The following is a 25,375-nucleotide window of genomic DNA, read 5'->3' as shown; positions in this document are numbered from 1 at the left end:
TCTTTGCTGAAGGGAGGTGTAGGAGGGTCGTGGCCATCCTCGTTAGCCTCTCCTGTGTGAGTACCCTGTAGGGAAAAATCCTTAGTTTATGAGCCGCTAGCGCGGACAGGGCACCCTCCCTGTGTGTGTAAGTGGAAAATGGGTGGGGGGGGCAGTCTAAACATTCCACCTCACCCCCTAGGGTACCCCAGCATATTACATGTACGTACATTATAGTTCAACAACCTGCAGGTATTTAGAGAAATGGAATATTTACACGCGTGAAAATCCATCTAAACAATGCCCACTAGAAGGTACTTCAATCTAGATAAGATCATATATCTAAGAGGAGCGTTTAATCACCAAAAAGCCCTGACACAGGGTGAGCAAATTTGTCTACTGAGGAAAGGAACGGGTTAATTTAAAAATCATCTTGGCCCAGGGATGGAAGGGGGGGGGGGATTGCTCTGCGTTCAAGGTCCAGAATCAAAGCAGACTATGCTAAGTACAAAGAAAAACTGCTTTCGGCCCCAGCTGGCTGTGAAGGAAAAAAATATAGACAGAGGCGAACCAAAGGCAATACAAGTTATAGAACTAAGATTACATTTGCAAAGCTTAACTGTCCAGTGAGATCCAACAGTGTGCCTTTGTGACCCTGGAGCCGGTGTGGCTTGGTGACACTGAAGAAGCCGCAGGCAGCTGACCTGGACTGGAATCTCTGAAAGAGACGCTGCAGAAGATTCCAGGGTGCAAGAGAACAGCCCTCCAAAGAGTGGAAGCATGTTAGAAATTCTGGACAAGCTGTATACAGGATAATCTCCAGTCCACCTCTCCCCCCTTCTCTGAACATTATACACAGAAGTGGCCAGTCTGGACGTACGTATGTGGGTATGAAAGGGGCTTGGGGCATTAATGTTTTCCTGAGTGATGAGGGAGCGTTCCCAACACTCTCCGTTGTTGTTTTATTATTTTATTAATGAAGCTTTAAAATTCAGTTATATGGTGTGTTTTCTTTATCTTCCTCCAACGATCCTGTAGTGTCAGCCTGATCATCTGACACGAGGGATAGATTGGTAACAGAAATTTGTCACAGTTTGGTGAGCAATTAAGAAGGGGGGAGCCCTGCAGAATTTACACCATCTATTTGTTTTACCCTTGTTATTTTGTGTTTGCTTTGCTTGGTACTGTTGGTATTATATGTTGAGAACTGCATGAGTAAAAGTGAGTCCTAATAGGATAAGAAAACGCTATTTGGTTCTGGTTCTGTTCTGTTTAACCGGTTACTGTTGTTTTCCTGCTCTGTTCATTTGGACGTTAGGAGTGTGGGTGGAACTGAACCTCTCGTTCGTAATTCCTCGGAGTGGAAGCCATGCGTGCGAGAAAGTTCTGAGGTTGAATTGAGATCCTTCTGTCCCGTCCCCTGTAGCGGTCAGTGTATAGAAGTGGGAAAGTCTGGCTTAGACTGTAATTCCCTCTGCTCTCTGTGTAATTCTCTTTTCTGTTTAAGTGTCAAACAGATGAATGAGTCTCTGGGTAAACCCTCTAAGAATAGTCCTTTAAATTATATGTTAAGTAAATGGCCTTTGCCCAATGGGCCATGTGTTTTTGTCCAGGTGGCAAGCCTCATGAAGGAGGACTTGGGTAGTCTTGTGAGTAAGAATGTTTAAGGGAAGAGACCAGGAGGGCTGGGGGCTAGTTGAGAAGCCCACCCTCCTAGCTAAACTGGTAGTGGAACAAGTTGGTGCCCATGGAAGGGACGGTTCAGCAAGAAAAGCAGGATCGGGCCCAGGCAGGCAGGCAACAGAGAGAGAGAGAGAGAGATTGGAAAGCAGGTTGGAAAACTTTAAGGGTGTAGTGGAAGGAAGGAGTCAGTAAGTGTAAGCATGGAGATTTCAAATACCCAGGACTTACTTGGAATGGTGATTTAAGTTGATAAAAGTGGCTGTTGGGAGACAAGCAAGTGATTTAAGAGAGAGTGAGAAGTTAACTCTGTAGTTGCTGGAGAAAACAGCAGTTGAACTTTGTAAAAATGCTAAAGAAAAAAAAGTTTTTGTTGTCTGTGAAATGTTTGTAAATAAATTCAGGCAAAGAAGTTATTGGATTGCAATCATTTGGTGTGGCTATGAACAATTTAGTTGAATTAGCTGAAGAATGTATACAGTGTTATGTAATTGAAAACCTGGGCTGCCTATGAAACAAATACAAGAAACTATGGGGTAATTCCTCTGTTTTGCCTGAAGCCAACAAGAGTATTTGTATATTTCAAGTGATGATTGTCTGCCCAGAAAGGGTGGGTAGACCTCTTGTTTTTTTGTCTTTCAGATAATCAGAGAAAACTGATGCCAGCTGAACAGCATTCAACATACCATGCATTTACTGGCACAACAGAAATTATGTTTTGTGTTCTATGTTCTGTCTTGTGGTGTTTGTCTTGTGGCCGGAATTTTTGTGTTTAATATTTTTATAAAATAGTCTAGTATAAAATCAAACAAAAAGGTTAAATTAAAATGCAGATATTTGTTTTGTTCAACTTGGAATACAAAGTGTTTGGATAAATCAGGAGAATGTGATATACTAAAGTCTAATGCATTTCCTCAAGAAAAAGAAATTTAATTGGTCAAACTGTTAATTGCAAAAATTGTTGTTAAAATTTGCATACCAACAGTCTTTGAAAGCAAAGACATGAAAAGTTAACCCACTCCCCATATTGTACATGGGATCTTTCTGGCTACCTCAGATTTCTAGCCAGAGGGCTGGGGATGGTGGAAGGCTATTGGACTAGAGGTTGTATTAAGTTAACTCCTCAAAGTGGGTGTGCTTGTCCTGGCTTGTTGCTCCAAAGCTCTGTAATAAGGTTGTTTTAGTAAAAGGGTGTGTGTGGCATATATTAAATAATAAGACTAATGACTGTATAATGACAATGTTTATGTCTTCATTGTTGGGAAAAAGGTGTATAAGTAAAAAGTGGAAGTTTCCTTTGCAGGTTAAAAGAAGACAAGAAAGGAAGAAGAACAAAGCACAGAATGAGTTAACGGGGGAAAAAAAAAGTTAGCTAGCAAGCTCAGGCTATAGATAAGACACTGACTCCATTCAAGGACACTGCTCACAGTTAAGACTTGGCTAACAACTAGGAAAAGGAGGGCTTGAATTTGCCCACGCAGCTATGAGATCTGAAAAACATTGCCAGGCACTAATAAAATGTGTTAAGTTTCTTTTCTCACAGGTAAAGAAGGGCTACCCAAAGACCCTAGCAGCCCTGCCACTCCTTGGAACCAGGAGACAGGATTGATGTAAAGGTCCACCAATGAAAGACTGCTCTGGCTACACCCTGGAAAGGCCCTTATTAAGTCCTGCTACCTACCAACACCACTGTGAAGTGCCAAAGACTGACTGCTTGGACCCAAGATTCTCACTGCAAAAAGACCCCTCCACATCGGGAGAATTCTCCTACTGATGATTAGCCTATTTCACCTTCTAGCTCCACTGTGCCTTCTGGACAGTAGGGAAAAAGTACAAGGATGCTGCACCACGACTGTTTTGGGAAAGAAGAAGGAACACTCGCTCCACTGAAATTGCCAAAGTCCAGGAATTCCTGACTAGAAAGGACATTAAGAACTGACCCTGGTGAAGAAACAAAGAATTATACACTGGTGGGAGGACATTTTGTGGGACCCATGTTTGGGAATGTGGTATTAATTGGATTTTGGGGTTTATTCTACAGGCTGCGCCCTGTGTTTTGGATAAATCCTTCAGCATATATATCTCTCTCTAATTGGATTTTAAATAACAAGTACCCAAAGAGTTTGTTCTGCTACTAGAAATTTTACCCGTATTGAAACCATTCCAGTGACTAATAATGTATGCTATTAATGAAAATGCCTTTTGACAGTACCTGAGAATAGTTAAATAACAGGTGTATTATAGTACTACACCAAGAAAAGATGGTATTAAATATAACTGAGGCTGGGAAGGCATTGCAGTGGGATCTAGTATGTTTAGGAATTCTCGATTTCCTAAATGACCAGCTGATGGCCATTCGGAGTTATCTTGAGTACCAGACTTGGCCCACTGCCCTTACAGATGCATCAGGAATACCATCTGATCTGTGATCATGGAGACATACTTGGACACTTCCTGGGTGGAAGTGTGGCTTCCCAGGGCTGGGTGTGCGCCCTTATAGGGGATGAATGCTGTACTTATGTCCCAGAAAGCGCACAGGATATTAATAAGCACATCCTGTCAGCCAAACAGGCTTTTGAACAATGGAAGGCCCAGGAAAGGAAACCTACTCTTTCTGATTCCCTCTGGGGCTGGTTACTCAACCTGGGAGAACTAGGGGAAGGCATTGTTCACCTCCTGCTCACTGGTGTGGTGTTGTGTATCATTACTCTTCTCTTGCTTGCTTGCTGTAAAGCACTCCAGCTCTAGAGCTTAATCACATGTTATCCTTTAAATGTGAGAACACTCAGCCAAAAGTTTGTTGAGTATTCTCAAAGGAGGGAGTTGTTGGTGTCACTAAGCATAACCCTACGTAACTCGGGAGGGTGGAAGGCCACAAGAGTATGGAGCCTTCCTGGTTTTAGGCCTCAGCAGACAAGAGTCCCTCCATGTTTGAACTTTAATCGACCTAAATGGCCAGGTGTAACAGCCGTTATCAGTTGCAACAGTTCTAACTGGTCTAAAGCAGAAATAATGAGGCCTGTGCACCTTTAGCAGAAGGACAAGATAACTTGCAGAAGGAAAACTTACTAACGAGCTGCCGTGGCCAAGATTACTTAATGCACCTGCGCTTACGTAATTGCTACAGGGGGAGGAAGGAGGAGGAGGGAGGAGAAACGGGAGATTGCTAGTCAGTGAGAAAAGTTCTCATGGATATAAAGGAACAGACTGCTTGTTTTAGGTGTGCTTGATCTGAGTCAATCTCCCTGCACCGCTTTGAGATCTCAAATAAACTTGGTTTGCTTCTCCACCCTGGTGTGTTTATTGGCGCGGCACACCAGGCGACGGACCCCCCCGCTGTTGCTTGGCCTCAGGCAGTTATCTGCCGGCAACAGGCTCCATCTATCGCCCCCCCCCACAGCTAGGGAATCCCATTGCAGCAAAGCCATCCACTATGACCTGCACGTTTCCCAGAGTTACAACCTTTCATAGCAGCAGCTTAATGATTGCTTTGGTTACTTGCATTACAGCAGCCCACACAGTAGATTTGCCCGCTCCAAACTGATTCCCAACTGACCGGTAGCTGTCTGGCGTTGCAAGCTTCCAGAGGGCTATTGCCACTCACTTTTCCACTGTGAGGGCTGCTCTTATCTTGGTATTATGGCATTTCAGGGCAGGGGAAAGCAAGTCACAACGTTCCATGAAAGTGCCCTTATGCATGCAAAAGTTTCGCAGCCACTGTGAATCGTCCCACACCTGCAAAACTATGCAGTCCCACCAGTCTGTGCTTGTTTCCTGGGCCCAAAATCGGCGTTCAATAGCTAGAACCTGCCCCATTACCAGCAGGATCCCCAAAGTGCAGGGGCCCGCGGTTTGAGAGAATTCTGTGTCCACGTCCTCATCACTCTCGTCGGGGCGCTGCCGTAGCTGCCACCTCCTCGCCTGGCTTTACAGGTCCTGATTCAGCATAGACTGCACGAGAATGCGCGAGGTGTTTACAACGTCCATGATTGTGGTATTGATCTGAGCAGGGTCCATGCTTGCCGTGCTATGGCGTCTGCACAGTTCACCCAGGAAAAAAGGCACGAAACGGTTGTCTGCTGCTTTCAGGGAGGGAGGGATGAGGCTGTACCCAGAACCACCCGCGACAGTGATTTTTGCCCCATCAGGCACTGGGATCTCAACCCAGAATTCCAAGCGACGGGGGAGACTGCAGGAACTATGGGATAGCTACTGGATAGTTACCCACAGTGCAACGCTCCAGAAATTGACGCTAGCCTCGGACCATGGATGCACACGGCCGAATTAATGTGCCTAAAGTGGGCGCGTGCACTCGACTTTATACAATCTGTTTTACAAAACTGGTTTACGTAAAATTGGAATAATCCCATAGTGTAGATGTACCCTAACTTACAGACCTATATCGGTATAAATTACATTGCTCGGAGGTGTGGATTTTTCACACCCCTGCTCAACATGGTTATACTGAGCTAACCCTCTATGCCAACAGGAGAGCTTTTCCCATCAACATAGCTACCGCCTCTCAGGTAGGTGGATTAACTACACCGACAGGAGAAGCCCTCCCATCGGCATATGAGCATCTTCACTTAAGCACTGCAGTTGTGCAAATGCAGCATTTTAAGGATAGACCTGCTCAAAATCATTGAATTTTGGAACATATAAGTAAGGACAGAAGCTGTCTTTGTCATCCATCACTAGACAATACAAGAGGCTAGAATTCATGCAAGCAGAGAGGATGTCCTTCAACCAAGTGGTGGTTGAAATCTCTGGAACCAAACATAGGTGAGTTACCTGCTTAGGCAAAGATCTTTCACCTAAGACAACAAGGGAAGTTAGTACCTTCTACTTTTGTGGAAGGTCCTTATTGAGGGAAAGTCAGACGTGGCTGGGAAGAAGAATGGCTCGCGAGAGAAACCATCTCGAACAAAGCCTGTGCCTTGCTAGATTAAGATTTAGACTTTTAGAAGCATATTTTATTTTGTTTTCCTTATAACTATCTTCATTCCTTAAATTTTAACTCACTTAAAGTCTGGGATATACACCTTAACACCCTTAAAGCCGCTTTCTCCAAACAAGGACAATCCACCAGGGAAGTATGTCAAATCATGGAACAAGCCACCTAAATACCCCAGAAGAACCATCCAACTGCACACCCCTAGTTATTACCTGCCACCCCGCACTTGAACCAATATGGGGTATCAAACAACAAACTATACTTAATAAGGACCCCATCTCAAAGAAAATCTTTCCTGAACTCCACTTCTGGCATTCAAACACCACCCCTTGCCTCTCCAAACTCCTCGTCAGAAGCAAGCTCGCCACAGACCAGGACACACTAACTTCAAGTGGCACCAGACGCAAAATTTGCAAACTTATCTTCACCATCACAAAGATCAAAACTCCCCATAACACTTTTCAAGATCCACAGATCCTATGCATGCCTATCAAGATGTGGTATACCTCAGTCAGTGCACTAAATGCCCCAACAACTATGTGGATGAAACCAGACAAGCCCTATGCTCCTGAATGAACTCTCACAGGGAAAATGATAAGACAAAAACCACTCTATCACCTGTGGATGAACACACTTCATAAAGTGATCAACCTATTTCTGACCTATCAATCCTCATCCTCAAAGAAACCTAAACAACACTTTCAAAAGATGAGCCTGGCAGCTTAAATTCTTAGCTCTGCTAGATCCTAAAAATCATGGACCCCTCTTTTTGTCCTGTGACTGCAGAGACATTAATGAGCTACTCAACCTTGAATGGTCCCTGAGAACGTGTGCTAACTACTTATGCTAAACAATCTGTTCCATCTTGCATTTAGCCGTGATGCTCGGAGTACCTTTCTTAGACCTGAAGAAGAGCTCTGTGTGGTTTCAAAGCTTGTCTCTCTGACTATCAAAAGTTGATCCAATGAAAGATATTGCCTCACCCACCTTGTCTCTATTAATCCTAATTTTGTTTAAAAATTTATTTCACTTTACCATAAACCAACTCAGTACTGTGTTTAAATAAAAATGTGCATTAATTAATAAGCTGTGATGTGTTTCTGTGTCTTTAAATAAACCATATTTCTCTGAACTACCCAGGAGAGGGTTGGACATTGCAGAACACATGGTTCTGGGAAAATCTGGGACTGAGAGTGTGTTGGAGTCACCCTGCAAGTAGCAACCATGGCTAGTGGAATCTAGAGTAGGAACATAGACCGGCTGCTGAGGTCAGTGCTGCTGAACCAGGGCTGTCTAGCACACAGACACTCAGGGTGCAATCTGCATGCTGGTAAGCTGGTTGTTAAAGGCCCAGGTGGGGAGCAACAACAGCAAAGCATTGAGACACCCCTAAGGTACAGGGACAGACAATGACAACCTCTCACTGGTCTGGACTGCACCCCAGAACGTGACACCAGGTCACTAACAAAATTAGAGATTTCACCCCTAGCAGGAAAAGAATCGTCTGGCTAGAGACTCCGAGCAAATGAGGGCTTTCTGAGTGGGAAAAGCCCAAATGTTGGGTAGCCTGGCAGAAGTTTTACAAAGTCTATCAGAAAAAATGGTCAACATCAGCCGTGTGCACCATGACATTTTTAGTAAGGAATGCAACTCTACATGTGTATGTGAGGTCATGACCTTGTATGTGCGAAGGATCTCATTTTGTAGAACATGTGGCATAACCTCTTGTGTGTGAGGTCACATGGTGTGGAGAATGCCACCTGGTCTACAAAATCATGTCCTCCATGAGTGTTCAGAGACAAGACAGAATCATCCTGTGAGCACAGCCAATCCTTGGGCATGTAATGCACGTGTGGCATACACAGACACTACCCCTTTGACTAGCTGAGGACTCTGCTAATCATAACTATGGTACCACAGTGCAATTGTGGACTAGACCCCAGAGCAACCAACATTCTGTCTCCAGAGTACGTGAAGAGCTGCTTTACAGGAGAATGAGATATGCTTTACTGACAGCATTTCATTCTATTTATTGGAATTATTATCTAGCAATCCTTTGGCATGGCTAAAAGATCCAGTTTTCACTCATGTTAACTGTAAGTTTTCAGAAGTTGGGGTTTTAACAATCATTCACTCAGATTACGGCTCAAGCTATGATCATCTCTTTTGCCTTTGTACAATGGGTAGTGACTGTATTACCCGAACACACTGAAAAGAATTTTTACACTGAATCACAAACATGCATAAAGCAGACAAATATTCAGAGATAGATACACTGATATTTGTCCAATCCAAACTTTGCCCTAAAATAGCAGGCCAATAACATATAAAAGTCTTGAAGACAAATTCTTTGTGTAAGATTCCAAAAGAACGATACATAATTTTAACGTTGCCTTTTTCAACATCTTCAGATGAATGGAAATAAAACAGAAGCCCTAAGACGAAGTGAATGGACACATACTACTTTAGATAAATGTTTTCAGAGCTGATCTTTCATAAGTTTGGTTAACATTCACATGCATTGTGTTCATAAACACCAATTAAGACCCATTCATCTCTCTCTAGAAGATAAAGAGTTGAAGAACGGCTTCATCTGGAAAAAGTACCTTCAGTAAATGTCTCTGCTTCTACTCCGTCAAGTGCTTAAATCACTTGTCTCCACCAAAACAAAATGAAAGAACTTTAAAGATCTCTTACCTTTTCCCATTTGAGCCAACAGATTCTGTCCACTTTGGCTCAGATCATCTAACCTCTGGCTTTTCTCGGCCATTTCATTTTTTAGGGCCTGCAAATCAAATCCCAACAAAGAACGTTGTTTCAAAGATGGGCATTTGAATTGACACAAACTTTTTCAGTACAGCACATAATACATACTTCTCTACCACTTCCCAGGTAATTCGGGATTTCTTGCAGGAGATTCCAGTTGCAAACAGCAACATATCTTTGAGTGTTTGTTCACTTCAGAAACTAATGCCAAACTGTATTATACAGTAATACTTACTGGTCAAAAAAAATGATCAATCATAGTATCATACCACCAAAAATAAAAGGTGACCAAAACAGTCTGGTTAGCCAGTGATGATGAGATGTGGAAACTTTCATATATAAATTCCAATTCAAACCTGAAACATGCTGAATGTGACTAACTATTCGGTAGTCATTCAGCACCCCATGGGAAAGTGACTTTTCAGTTAAATTTGTATTAAAAAATACAGTAAAAATTAACACCTTCATTGGAAATCTCAGAAGAAAACAATGAGGTGAAGGTAACATCCCACTTACTCAGCAACACGGGCCAGAAAGAGCACGCCACACTACACTCTCTGTACTGGCTCCCCATGGAATATTTTGTTCCCTGCATTTAAAGCCAACACAAGCATTTTCTCCCAGTGCCGGTTGCAAGTAGTTGATAAAACACTGCAATTTTATTCCTAGTGTTATTGTAGCACTCTTGGTTTTTTGTTTGATCCATGTTTATTATGCTTAGTCCAAGTCAAATTCAGACAGACAATCGGTAAAATTTCCTGGCCTTTTATTCTTGAACGCTTGACTCCCATGTTCTTTCCAGTTAAATGTGTGTGCCTTAAAGAGCCTCATTTTGGTCTCCTAAATGTCACTGGCAAACTTTCATAAATTCACAGGAGTAAGATTGGGCCCCAAATTAACAGTAAGTGGACAGTGTTATCCACTGAGTAGAGCTAACTGCAGTAATTTACATTGCGAGTGGCAGAGCTGGCCCTGCAGGAGAATGTTATTCTGTTAAAGAATGCATCGAATCCTGTGAAATCTGAAGCTTCCAATTCACCTAGCAAGCAGATATTGCAGATGCAAGCTTCTCCAGCTTGCCCTGCCTATACGTTTTTAATTTGTTCTTTTGGGAATGCTTTAATGCTTGCAAGATCAGGGCTCCAGGCATATTTTTTCCCCCTTCATACTACACTCATCATGAGAAATGGAAGTGTTAATTCTTTCAAATAACTGAAGCTTCTTTTCCCTCCTACCACTTCCCCCAAAAAAGCTTTTTTTTTTTTAAATAATTGAGTAATGAGAGAAATCTGAGTCGAATTAACGAGCTTTCAAATGTGGTGCGAAGGCAGTGAGAGTCACGGTCCTTTTGATGCAGACTTCACTCCCAGAATGTAACAGTGGGCTGAAGGCCTAAAAACCTGTCCTCTGTACTAATGGGTGTATTGCTCCAGTGTGACTGCATAAAGGGAGATGGTTCCTCAGATAACCTGTGCCAGCTCTGTGGAGAGCCCTGAATACTAACTCCCCACCCTTGAATTTAATTTCTTAATCAAAACTGTCAAAATCATTTCCCTTTTTCCTTCTTTTTTAAATTGGAGGCCCGGGGAAAATTATTGGTTCAGACTGGCTTCTTTAACTTATTAGTAAATATAGGTCTGTCATATTGAAATTGGAGTGGCTCCATCTCCCATCTTAGCTCTTCTCTCCTTTTCATTCCCCAACATGTCTGTTTTGCTCAGGTCAAGCAGCTCAGCTGAATAACCCTTCACATCCTTTACCCACATTAACCGGTGTTTTTTTTTTTATTTTTTTTTTAAATCACACACATGCCAAGAAGCTCCTGGCTACTCCCTCTTCTGCCATGCATCTATCCCTCCTTCTAGTTCCCCCCCAAAATGCATCTCTTCAAGGAGATATACAAGCCACAGTCTAAAGTTAAATTTATTTATTTTTTAACTATAAGCCCCCTTGATACATGCCAGTGACCTATGAACTTAATGTTTGCACACTCATCCTTTTCTCCATTAACTTTTCTCCATGTTTGTCATCCTCTTCTACCTCTTGTCTTAACAGAGGCTCCAAGCCTGCAATTGACAACAGACAGGTGAACTGCTATACTTCCCTGGAACCCTTACTTAAATGGGGCTCCACAGAGGAGCATGTCGTCTGACTGTTGTAAATTACAGAATTGGGATCAGACTGTAAACTCTTCTGGGCAGGGACTCTGTTTTGTGAAGAGCCTTGCACATTTATGGAGCTTTATAAATAATGATTAATAATAATAATAATAGCAGCAGCTACAACATCCTTCCATATAGCCTCAATGTCATCTTTTTGCACTGGAGTCTACTCAGAAGCGAGCCTCCTTCTGGATTAATTCCACAAGCAGATTCAAGTGCTGCTAATATTCCAGTAAGCTTTTACAAAGACAATGCTTATTAAAAAAAAAACAAAAAAATCACAAGGATTCACTCTTCCAGTGACATGAATTCAAGACAGAGTAGGCATAGCTCCACAGGGTCTTGTAAATTCTACACTGGCTCACAGGATGGTGACAGTTTTATAGCAACAGTATTGTATAAAGGGTATAATTACAGGGACTCTGACCTATGCTAAGATTCTAAGTAGTAAGATTCCAATTACTTTAGCAATAAAACACTTCAGGCTCTTCTGAGGGACAGGGTGGGTCAAGGGTCAATAGATACCTCAAGGGGATTGTGGGTAGAGACTGCCCACAGCTCTATACTTTCTCAATGTTACTTGAGTGTTTTCAAATAGGTCCCCATCTCCAGTTGTCAGCCATGGGGCTAAAATAAGTAGCTCGCTAGAAAATACAATAATCCTCTAGAAATGCACTTCCTATTACTACACTGAAGGTGGATATTAGCAAGAAAAAGGAAAAAAACTCCTCCCAGTAAATCAGTACGCATGACCCATAGCCAGAGAGTTCCACGTTTGTCCAGCATTCCAGAGCCATTTAACAATGGGACTTAATCCACAGAAAGCTCTCAGATCAGACTGTACCTCTAGCTGATAGGAAGCGAAAACTGACAAACTATTCACTGAAACATCCTTCCACCTTCTTAGTTTACCTTAAACTTTTCTTTCATGTTTGCAGTCTCTCTCATCTTCTTGTATTCTTTGATCTCCATGGCCTGAATGGCAGCTTTTGATTTCAAAATCCAGTTCAATAGCTCAGCATTTTCAGAATCAAACCTGGTTTAAAAGGTCAGATAACATTTTTCATCATTTTTTCTCCCCATTCAGCCATTGTGTCTTTTATTAAGTTCCTCATGTTCCTCCATCAATACTGAGAAAGCAAGGTGGCACACATGCATTCATGTATTTTCACATTACTGCCCTACCACAAGCGAGTAGCGACAAATCTCACTGCTTACAGACTCTTCATCAAACTGCCACAGTGAAAACAATTTCATCGTCATCTATTTCCTTTGCATGAACTTTGATGCAATGGTACCTTTTGCTTTCTCATTTTACAGATGATACCTTACAACACATGATTACTATTTCTATTAACATACAGTCCTATAGGATGAATCTTACAAGGCTTGTAAGCATAAGGTTTCCCTAAAAAACAAAACAAAACTAAAAATATGAATGACAGACAACTAAGGACTATATTTTTGTTCCAAACTCTGCAAAAATTTGTAAAGTTAACTTAAATGAAGAACCTGCTCCTAAAGAATTACATAATAACTCAGAGCAGCTAGCAAAAGCATTAGAAATGATCAGCTGATTGAGAAATAGCTTATAATCAGGGCCGCCCAGAGGATTCAGGTGGCCTGGGGCAAAGCAGGGGAGCTACGGCGCTTATATTCACCCAGCAGCGGTCCCAGGTCTTCGGTCGCATTTCGGCAGTGGGGGGCCCTTCAGTCACTCCGTGTCTTCGGCAGCACTGAAGGGCCCCCTGCCACCGAAATGCCGCTGAAGACCTGGACTGTCGCCAGGTTAGGGTTCATGGGGCTCCTGCGGAATCCAGGGCAAACTGCCCCACTTGCCCCCCACCCCGGGCAGCCCTGCTTATAATCAGGCTCTTCAGCTACACTAAGGGCTGGTCTACACAGGAAAGCTAAGTCAGTATCAGCTAAGGTGTGAATTTAAACCAACATATTTATACCAGAACAGCTCACTGAGAGTGGCGTTTTTAGTTTAAACCATTTCCAAAGTGACAAATTAAACAAGAAAAAATAAAATAAAACAAACACTCTTATAAGGCTATGTATGAGGACTATACCAGTTTAACTATATTGGTTTAAAATCACACTTGTTACTTTCCCATGCAGACAAACCCTAATGCAGAACAGCCTGTAATTAACCTAGTAAGAAACTAATTCCAGCAAAAACAACAGGAATACTTGTAGCACCTTAGAGACTAACAAATGTATTTGAGCAAGTTACTGTTAAGTCAGTCAAACTGTTTGTGGGAGAATTTGCAGGTTTCCTGCCATTGTTCACTTATTGGCTCAAACTTGTGTTATAGGGAAGTGGCAAAAAAAGCAACTGAAAGTTTAACCTGTTTTTACCGACTTCATTCTCTGATACAGCTTTGACACTAGTAAAGGGAGACGGGAAAATGAGGCAGGATCAATCACTTTCTTAAAAAGCAAAAAAAAATAAATTATTATACATATACATATAGCATCATGAACCTCTAATTCAAGAACTGTAAACAGAGAAAGATGATATTATGGTTATGGCATCAGACTGGGACTAAGGTGCTCTGGGTTCAATCAGACACTGTGCTACAGACTTGTCAGGTGACTTCATGCAAGTTCCTTTCTCTCTCTGTGCTTTAGTTCTCTCATCTTTAAAATGGGGATATTTTAAGCTATAAAAGATACAGCTATTTCTCATTATGTGAATGAACAGCACCTAGCACAGTAAAGCCCTGCTCTTGGCTCAGGCCGGTAATATTAATGACGTACAGAAGCCAAACCGCTGGTCAGATAGATTACTGAATTTTTCAAAATGGAGAGTAAACGGAAAATGGCAAGGGTAAGACATATGCATGCACAGCATTTACTCTGTTCATTTATCTTGACCATAGTAATTTAGTTTTAATTACAATATTTTATAAAGGACACTAAAATACATTTTGCTTTAAAAAAAACCCACAACGGTGAGTTCCTACCAATGAGACCTCAATACATTAAATATATAGGAAAGCTGGGGGCAGACCACCAGTTTTTCTGTCTAGATAGTTGCAACAATGTATTTTAACACAATTAGAAATAAATAATAAATTAATGTGTTATATATTACTAAATAAAATAAATATTACTTGGCATTTGGATGGTGCTTTTCACTTAAAGATCTAAAAGTGCTTTACAATGGAAATTCTCTCCATTTTTCAATGGGGAAACTGAGGCACAGAGGGGCTGACCACCACATTTTTCAGCAGTCTTGAGCACCCAGAACTCCATTTGAAGTTAAACAAGATCTGCAGGTGTTCTGTAGCTCTGAAAACCAGATAGTGAATGACTTCCACAAAAACCACATGGTGCAGCAGTCACAGAGGCTATGTCTACACTACAGGATAAATTTGAATTAGCTTAAACCAATTTTATAAAACAGATATAAAGTCGATTGCGCGCGTCCACATTAGGCACATTAATTCGGTGGTGTGCGTCCGTGGTCCGAGGCTAGCGTCGATTTCTGGAGCAGTACACTGTGGGTAGCTACTGTAAAATAATGAGGCCAATAACATCGATTTGCGTCCACACTAACCTAAATCGATATAGTAATATCGATTTTAGCATTACTCCTCTCGTTTTGTAGGAGTACAGAAATCGATTTAAAGAGCCCTTTAAATCGTTATAAAGAGCAGTGTAGTGTGGACGGGGGCAGCATTAAATTGATTTAACTCTGTTAAAAATCGGTTTAACAGCATAGTGTGGACCAGGCCAGAGCTACAAACAGAACTCAGGTCTATGAGAAAATGCTTTAATAATAATAATAATAATAATATGGAGATACATAGAATCAAAGAATATTAGGACTAGAAGAGATTTCAGGAAGTCATCTAGTCCAATACCCTGCTCAAAGCAGGACGAACACCAACTAAATCATCCCAGCCAGGGCTTTGTCAAGCCGGGCCTTAAAAATCTTGAAGGATATAGATTCTTCCACCTCCCTAGGCAACCCATTTCAGGGCTTCGTCACCCTCCTAGTGAAATAGTGTTTCCTAACATCCTGTTTGGAACCCCCTTTCAAGCAGTTGAAGGCTGCTATCAAATCCTCCCCCTACTCTTCTCTTCTGCAGACTAAATAACCCCAGTTTTCTCAGCCTCTTCTCCTTCACTTTTTGACTTGTGGAAAAATTCATGATTATTTGTTGCACACCAATTTCCATAATATTTTGTGTAACCTTTGCACAAATGGAAACGCAATGCAGAATACATGTCACTGTCAGAGGAGGGGACCAACCAAGCATAATTGGGGCTCCCAGTTATGTGACAATTAGGAGACAATATGTGAAAACAACTAATTTTTTTTTTGAATCATTGGCCGTTCGGGGAGGGAGGGGAGCGGAAGAATCAAAAAATAATAGTTGAGTCAACCTGACACAAAATTTTTGGCAAATCAAAAAGTTGGGGGGAAAAAAAGATGATTTTTAAAATCTCAAAATCTCAAGATTTTAACTACTTCTTAAAAAAATTTAAAATGAATTTCAAAATTAAGTCATTTTGAATCAAAAACAAACAATTCTACAAGTACGCAAAATGTTTTGGTCAAACCAAACTTGCATTTTTTGTTTAAAAAAGTTGTGGCTGAAAAATTTCATCGAGCACTAGAGGTTATAGATATTTCTTATTTGCATTGAGACAATTTCATATATAATGACTAAGGAAAATAAGTTTAAAATATTATCTAGTGAGTAACAAATACCAATAATGTATTCTTACCTTTTTTTTGCTCCAATATCCATGGGTATCTGCCTTTTCTTTGGTGGTGGAGGTGGTGGTAGTTCCTGTCTGTATTGTTTTACCATTAGCTGCTCCTTTACAGAAATCATTTCTGTATCTGTCTTCTGTGACACTTGGGACACTCCTATATTTCCCACAGCCTGTGTTACCTACACAGAATGATTTAGCAAAGAGTTTATTCTTTACGGTAGAAATTCTCTGTGCATTTTTTTCCAATTACATTTACATGTCATTCAAACCCATTTAACAATAAAAACAACTCCTCACATATTTAGCCCTTCTTATCCGTAGACAGAAGTAAGTAACATTATCCTAATTCTTCCAGATGGGGAAACTAAGCATCAAAACTCTAAAATTGACTGAAAGTTTGCGGCAGATTGAGTAAATATAACCAACAAAGCCAATGACAGATTTTCATTCACCAGTAAAAACCAAACACTCGGGGGAGAGAAGGGGAGACAGTTGAAGGAGTTGTTTTTTTTTTTTGAAGTATAACACAAAACTTTATAAATGCTTATGCTGCCAGTTCATCACAACTAGACTCCAACTATGCAAAAATTGACATGCAATCCAAGATCCATTACCATCAATGGGAGTCTATTGACTTTACAGGGCTTTGAACTGGACTCATGGGAGTGCTCTAGATAGTCAAAGTCAAGCACATGATTAAGTCTTTTTCAGAAATGTGGCCTAGCTTACTCAGCACTCCTTACTGAATGGGAGTTTTGTGGAAGAAAGAGATACTAACTCGAGCCCTAAATAGTAAGATATGGCGTAAACACGCAAGCCTTGTTCTTATTCTTGCATGCCAATATAAATATTTGTGTATAATTTCAATATGTCATGGTAAATCTGTACCATATTGAGAAAAATCACAAGGTCTAAATTCAACCTTACTATGATTCCATGTACTTATTTATTCTGACTTCTACAGTATCACCAATTCAGCCAAATCTCAGCACCCTTACAACAACATAATCAATAAAATTCCCAACAATATAAAATAAACTATTTTGTCCACCAGTAAAAGATAAAGATATTAATGAGGCCCCCCTCCAGGGCAGGCTCCAGCTTCTCTGCCACCCCAAGCGGCAAAAAAGACAAGTGGTGGCACTTGAGTGGCAGCTCCATTGCGCCGCTTCTTCGACAGCAGCTCTTCCCTCTCTTCCTCTTTGGTGGCAGCTCAAAGAGGAAGAAAGGAAATGAGGAACTCGCCACCGAATTCCTTCCGAAGACCCAAACGTGCCGCCTCTTTGAATTGGCAGCCCCAAGCACCTGCTTCCTATGCTGGTGCCTGGAGCTGGCCCTGCCCCCTCCCCTCCCCCAACCTGAGTGGAAGAAATTGGGCCTCACACAGCTGTGTCCAAAAGGGTAACAAATTTGGGCTCTGACAGACCAAGGGAAGTCCACAGAATTACATTATGGATTAATTTAGGCATAAGTAATTGTATGAACCTTCCTTTACCAAAGCTGGTGCCAAAGGACACATCAAGGATTGAAAGACAATTTAATATTGTTGGCTTACCTGATTAGAGAAGTCCTCAAGCTTCTGAACTAAGCTGTCCCACCTCTGAGTTAGTTCTTCCAGATCACTGTCAATTTTCTTTGAAGCCCTGTTATTCCCAAGGAGCTGTGCCACATCCTGACCAACCTCACTTAACTGATCTAGCATTTGACGCTTCATTCCCATATCTTCCTTCAAAATCTGTCATTTTAAAAAAATCCATTAACTGTTTTCACTTAAAGATCTTAAATATTTTCCCACCACTTCCCAGATTTTACTCAAATTCTCTTATTTCCATAGACAAACTTATCCCATGATCTATGTGTTTCAAAAACACAATTCTTTATCATGCAACAAGAGAAAGAAATTTTTTAAAAAGAATCAGCCCCAGAATCAGCTATTATATTGTAGAGTATTCAAGAGTACATTTACTACAAAATTTTGCATAGGTCTTAGCTAGCACTGGGAATTATGGAAAGTGTCTTTTACTGACAGTCTTCAGTGAAATAATGGGAACTGTTGACCACAAAGGCAACTGGTCATAATGCAGCACAGAGAACCAGAGTTTGCCACAATAAGTTAAATACTCAAAATAGATGTTATTTTACAAAGAAAGAACTCCATGAAGGACTTTGACAAACATAAGGAGGGAATGTATGGCCTGATTTTCAAAGATGCCAAATGTTCACAGCTCCTACTGATGTCAAATGAAGTCAGGCCAACAACATGTTACTTACTCATGTTGTTTAAATTGACAGGGAAGACCAGGATAGGAATACTCACTGCCAGTTTTCGAACATTCACACTCAGCTCTGTTTGATCTCTGAAGTTCCTTGTTTGGACTTTATTTAAAATCTCCTCTTTGTCAGTTAACCAAGCTTTCAACAAGCACTGCAGAGGAAAAAGAATACAGCACTTCTGAAACATACTACCGTGTCAAACAACTAATGGCAAATTCCTCCTTTCAGATCTTCCTGTTAGATCACACCACCACTGTTCTGCAATCATGCATCAAACTCCTATTGGCATTAATGGGAGTAGCACACATACAGAGATAAAAGAATATCAGATTAGAGATCTGCCAGAAATTCAGCCTACATTTACAAATTATTATACCAGAGTTAAATATAGTGAAATATTTAGAATAATCTATTTTCCTTCTCATCACTAGCAGGCCTAGTGCTCCAAAAAGCTTGCTCTCTGGACCTTTCAGTGTTTCTAGCCTTGGCAGTTTGTCACAATCAACTTTCAAATCACAACATTCTAATTACCATCCTTGAATCTTTCTCAACTTCAACACAGCTTTAGCAGGCAATGCCTCACAAACTGCTAGAGACAGAGACTGACGCTGTAAGGATACACTACTATCGAACAACACAAATGAGAAGGGCTCTAACTTTTTCATAGTGTGGAAAAACTGTCTCGCAGCTTTTCCACCCATCTCATCTGGAATTGTGAAGACCACTGTCCTTCCTCATTATTGGTCACATATCATTGTTGTGGCAACCACTACGCCTTATGTGAAAAAATGTTAGTACTGTATATTAGCTTCTTTTAATATAATTTAACAGCTGGAAGCAATGAGAAGCTGCCCATGTACCATCCAACACTCCATGGAGCACAGTTTAAGAACCACAGGGATGTAGGGTTTGTTTGTTTGTTTGTTTCAAAGCAGCCTTAGCAGTTCACGGGACATTAGACTATAGAAGTGTCACTAGATCCTCACTCTAGTTGTGCAGTTTTGGCATTGGTCCAGAACTGATTAGCAACTCCTGGACCTAACACTACTTTAGTTTTCCATTCCTATATAACCTGAGTACATAAATGTATAGACAGAAAAATATAAGGGTGATGAAAATGCCATAAAGTATGAAAGAACAAGACCACAACACCACACATTCATTGGAAAAACTAAGCTGATGTTCCAGCCAACACATTTTATATAGCTGAGTTAAGCAGCTCTTCAACATGAATGATTAATCTCTGCTAATTTAGCTGACAATGATAACCTTCCCCAGGAAACTGAAACATTATAATTATGACAGTGCCAAGAAATAAATGGCAATGACTAATTTGTTTCCTGAGTGGTAAGAATTATGCAGACTAGGCAGTTAGGCTTCCAAAGATTCTTTAGGAAGTCATACAAAGACTGATGCATCTCTGTTCATTCTTCCAGTTGACTGGTGAAATGGTGGAAGTGACAGCAGCTGAATATTCTAAAATATTTTTGTCAATGAACACAAATATTTTCCTAGAACTTGAAATTAGTTCTAATTTCAGAATTTCTAGTTAACTTAATTTTCCTGAAACATAGGGACTGATCAATTAAGCTTGGTAGCATAGATGACTGATCCTGAGCCAGTACCTCAAACTGAAACAATGGTTGCGTTAAACCATTTAATTATACCTTCAGATGAAAGGACATTTCAGTAAAACACTAACATTTCCACATCATCACGCTTACTATATTTTAAATACACAGTAAAAAACCTTTAAGGATTTTTTATTTTCAGAGTCCCACAGTTCATGTACATTATGTAAAATATGTGCACATGAAGAGACTCCTGTGTAAGACGCACTCATTTCTATTGATTAAGCTGTCCCCACTTCCTGGTTAGCAAGCAGTCCTCCAGAATGCACATCTGATAAGAACTGCACTTGCAGTTCTGCAAAGATCAGAAGCACGTTCACATAAGCTACTTTAACATGGGAGTAGTTGAGGGCCTGTACCCTGACCTAGAGTGGGATTAGTGGCTCCTCTGTTCATCTCCTTGACTCAGATATAAACCTACACCACACAAAAACTGCCATAAAATTTTGCTGTACATTTCTCTGATTATACAAGAATATATATATGATACTTGAGAAACCAGTTTCTAAAACCTGGTCCACAATAGCAGCAGAGCTATGCTAACTACAACCAGGACTACTGGTAGTCTATAGAAAACATTACTATAACATGGTTCTCAGGCCTCGTGTATATACTATAGAAGTAAGGTCAACGTAAGGCAGTTTATGTCAACCTAGCTCTGTAAGCATCTACACTAAAGTGTAGTTCCTACCGATGATTGCCCATTATCTCAACTTAACTCCACCTCCGTGAGAGGCATTGTGTTATGGTTGATGTAGTTAGGGCAATGCAGTGTCTGTGTAAGCTCTGTGTTACTTACATCACCTGGTGACCATCAGCCCTGGGCAGAGCTCACCGATTTGTGTAGATTTGCTCTCGGTCACAGAAGCCAGGCTGGAACCCTGCTAGCTACAATGGGATAGGTAATACTGTTCTACACCCAGCATCCATAGGACCCAAACAGATTTTAATTATGTTTATATATATGTTTATTGTTTATTGCATTTCATGTCACTATTTAAGAATGCCAAGCTGTCGAAGTACTGCCCAACTATTGCTATTAAACAGGACTACAGAATAAGCACTAGCTCTCAAACAAGGGCTCTATCACAGCTGAAGAAAGCACCCAGTGTGACTGTTTCTACTAAGACCTAAATATGTTTATTTGCACAGCAAGTTAAAAATAAAGTGTAGTGCCACATCAAGTAGGCTTAAACTCATATTGCCATCTGTGTGTCTCAAAATTATATTCAAATCAGCAAAGTTTGAGATAGGGCACGTATCTCACTCTGTTAAATTGCCTGTTTTATTTTATATCCATAATTGTAAAAATATTAGTCATAGGATTGATTAGTTGGCTGGAAAATGATGTGTTTGTTCGTTCATGTTGGCAGCACGTACAAAACATTTGGGAAAGATTCTAGAATTACCAGGCTGCCAATTACTTAGTGATTCACTGTTACTTCACTCTCAGAGTCAATGACAAACAGTTTCCATTTTACTCCATTCTTTACTGGTCTTAACCCAAATAAAACAATCTGTTATTTAAATACTGTTATACAGTTTGAATATAAATCAGATACAAATCCTTTAACTGTCTCACCATTACACAGACAAACATGCACTCATGGGCGGCAGGTATAATAGGCAAGGGGAGGGTAAGCCTGCCCAAACCCAGGCCACAGCCCTACCCATGCTCCACCCTGAGGCCTCTTCCTCGCTCCCCTGCTCCCCCAAAGCTGGTGGGGGTTCAGCTCAGGCCAGTGGCCTGGAGCTTGGGGCTTTGATGGCCAGCGGCAAGCTCAGGCATACTTGTGTGCCCGAGTCCTCAGGCTGGCCAGCGACCCAAGACAGCTGGTGCGGGTGGATCATGGCCCAGCTAAGCTCCTCCAGCTGTAATGGGGGGAGGAGTGGCAGAAGGAGTGTGGCTAGCCTCCCCGAAGGGGGTTTCACACACCAACCATGTATTCATGGTTAATTAACAAGACAGGAGAGTCCAATGACTATGGGGTTCAAAGTTGATAAATTATCCCCAACACTCCACAGATATTGATCCTGCAAGATGAGATGCTCAGAAGAGCACTGTGATGTAATTACTTCTATATTAAAGTCACTGGGAATGAACACTGATATTATTATGAAGAAGTTAGGATTATTTATTTTAATAATGCAAGAAAAATTAAACTGAAATGCAAAAACGTGCAACTGTTAAAAATTTTATTTTCTACAACACTTCACCTGTGGAACACACTGGCACAACATATTACTAAGGAAAAACAATTAGGGATTATATACTCGTTCATTAGCCCGTTCATTTATAAGCCGACTCCCCCAAATTGGTTAGGTAAAAATAGCAAAAACTGTATGACCCTTTCATAAGACGACCCTATATTTCACGGGTTGGCAAACTTTGGCTCCCGGACACCAGGGTAAGCAGCTGATGGGTTGGGACATTTTGTTTACTTGGAGCCTCTGCAGGCATGGAGCTGAGGGGCTCCGTGCCTGCAGACACTCCAGGTAAACAAAACAACAATGTATTAGATATTCAATTCAATGATTCCATAGAGTTTAAAATCATCAAATTTTGGTTTAGACCTCTTTATAAGCTAACCCCCGCTCCTTGACGTGTCACTTTTTTACCAAAAATATTTGGCTTATGAATGAGTATATATGGTATTTTCACAGTTATGAAACCACTACATTGGACAGGACAAAAATGTGAAAGCTCTCATGCCTAGGCTTAAGAAACTTCTTCCTCAGAGGCTTGAGTAAAAGGGTCACTATGCTCAGGAACCCAAACCAAAATGACAATCAAAATCCAGCTCCACAGGGCTGTTTTCTCCCTGAAAGCAGTTAGTCTCTCTCAGAAGTCCGTCATCAGAAAAACAAAACAAGCAGCTGCAGAATTGCCGCATAGCCCAAATCCTCCTCTGTATCAAGTGGAGGAAGAAGAGTAACCTGGGTCCCTTTCACCAGGCCCCAGTCCAATTCTCTGCATTGGAGATGAAGCTCCGCTCATCTCTTACTAGCAGCCCCTCTCCACCCTGACTCATTGAAAATCTGAGATACTTAATGGCTTCTCTTTCATAAGGCACAGCTCTTTCCTCCAATCTTCAAACTTATTAGTTCCCAGGTCCCTTTATTTAGTTCTGAAACCTCAAGCAGTTCCTACTACTTGGACTTTTGATCTCAACAGAGCAAAGGGATTTAATTACTTCATGATTCAGCTGCCAGCAGAGTATTGCATCCTATCACATCACATTATTGCATAATTGTTCATTATAAGGGTTTTAAAGTTTCCTCAGAAGCATGGCAGAGACAGGGTACTGGACAAGATTGGTCTGATCCACTACAGTTATTCCTATATTACTGTCATGTACAGGTTGGCAGGTCCCAAAGAGAAGAGATTAATTTTGCATCTTGTGGCAAACAATTTTACAGATGAAAATTTTACAGTTTGGAAAATGTTTTTGGTAGTTACAATTGTAATGAGTTAAAATCAGAATTTTTGGACAGCTGCACAGCTTCCTACCTGCTCTTCTACCAACTCCTGCCACAGTATCTGTATGTCTTGCAGCTTCATCCAACGTTCCTCAGTCCAATGACAAACTGCTGTCCAACGCTCGCCAAGTCTCTACAACAGCAAGAAACATTAATGAATATTCACAGTCACACTTTGAAATGCATAAAAAGCCAGATATTCACACACGATTATTTTCTCTAAATCACTACAACCTCTTTCTAAAATAAAAATTATTCAAATCTAGAATTGAAACTATTGTTCTGAAAAAGTCAAAGGAGGGAACTTTTAAGAGTCCTCAACAGGTGGACTAATTCCAATTTGCTTTTGAAAATCCCACGCTTTATCTCTTGTTTTAAGCTAAGTAGTAGTACTTATAATGTAGAACATTTTGGGGGAAATACTTTAGAACTACAAGTTATTTAGGTAGAACATAAAAAGGTCAACTCTTCAAACAGCAATATACTTTACAACCAAATTTCTCATGAACATCTCTTTTGAATAAATAATTTTGATTGAGAAGGTAAAAAAACTCTACTGTAAATCATCCCCTTACTTTTGTATAGTTCCACAAATAAAATTGCATTAAGGGTAAAATTTTCAAAAAAGAGTGTCTGCCTCTTAAGAGTACAAGTCCAACAGACTATCAATTATCCTCTGTAACTGGATTTGTCCTCCAAAGTGACTTTGGCACTCTTAAAAATGGGAATTATGACGTAATAAAATTGCTCAAGGTAAAATTTTCTAAATTCTTTATGTTATAAGAAACCAAGAGTAATCTCTCAGAGATAGTGATTTAATAAGAATTTGTTTACAGCACAAAAATGTGTCCATTTTTAAAATTCCATTAAAACTGATGTGTGTGGCATTATCTGTATTCAGGTAATGACAAATTAACTTATTTTTGGGCCTGTGAGCCAGGTTTTTCAGCAAACACCTTTCCATACTTCAATTCTAATATTTTATTTCAGAGGAATAAAGCATATGATAACAAATCATAGATGTCAAAATACACTAGTGACTTAACATGGAGAAAAATTGTGAATTAAGCTAGTTTACAATTAAGAGGTAAACCTCTACCCTGAGGTATAACGCTGTCCTCGGAGCCAAAAAATCTTACCGCGTTATAGGTGAAACCTTGTTATATCAAACTTGCTTTGATCCACAAAAGCGCGCAGCCCCACCCCCCTGGAGCGCTGGTTTACCATGTTATATCCGAATGTGTGTTATATCGGGTCGCATTATATCGGGGTAGAGGTGTACTATATTTACAGCAGCTTCACAATTAACTATCAGATAACAAATGTACAAAAACCAAGCCATCTTACATAGTTTACATGTAATGTAGTACAACAAACAACAACACAAAACATTTACCTGCAGTTGTTCCTCTAGTACAGCTGTGGTACTCTCACCATTGTTTTCATCTACAATCACCACCATGTGGGTCAGTGAGTTTACCTTAACCTGCTCTATCTCAAGATCATCCTGCAGCCCCTGGAAGAACAAATCAATGGTTACAGAAACTATATATGGGTAAAGAGCCAGCTTTTTGGCCATAGCAGTTAAAACTCTTGCTGTGGCAAAGTGCTAAAGACTCAACAATTAAGCAAATATTTTATTAAGGGGAGACAAATATATAATGTAACTAAGCACTAGGAAAAGGCAACTAGAAAAGGTGTAATGAACCTAA

At 40.6% G+C, this 25,375-nt stretch overlaps 1 protein-coding gene across 10 annotated transcripts in view; it reads right to left on the bottom strand.

Moving 5' to 3' along the window:
• UTRN (utrophin) overlaps nt 1–25,375 on the bottom strand; it is a 638,628-nt gene that overhangs the window by 471,950 nt on the left and 141,303 nt on the right. For 9 of the 10 annotated variants that reach the window (XM_030556487.1, XM_030556489.1, XM_030556490.1 and 6 more), the window contains 7 exons: nt 25,060–25,179; nt 23,695–23,796; nt 18,596–18,703; nt 17,834–18,013; nt 16,288–16,457; nt 12,454–12,577; nt 9,311–9,398 (listed from right to left, as the gene is read on the bottom strand). In XM_030556487.1, coding sequence (XP_030412347.1) covers nt 9,311–9,398; nt 12,454–12,577; nt 16,288–16,457; nt 17,834–18,013; nt 18,596–18,703; nt 23,695–23,796; nt 25,060–25,179 — 892 coding nt within the window. Of the gene's footprint in view, nt 1–9,310; nt 9,399–12,453; nt 12,580–16,287; nt 16,458–17,833; nt 18,014–18,595; nt 18,704–23,694; nt 23,797–25,059; nt 25,180–25,375 lie in introns of those variants that run through there. The other variant, XM_030556496.1, reaches the window with a different exon arrangement.

Source organism: Gopherus evgoodei, chromosome 3, assembly GCF_007399415.2.
Source record: "Gopherus evgoodei ecotype Sinaloan lineage chromosome 3, rGopEvg1_v1.p, whole genome shotgun sequence".
Lineage (NCBI taxonomy): Eukaryota > Metazoa > Chordata > Testudines > Testudinidae > Gopherus > Gopherus evgoodei.
The sequence above is the reverse complement of the archived record's forward strand: the minus strand, read 5'-3'. Positions and strand labels throughout refer to the sequence as shown.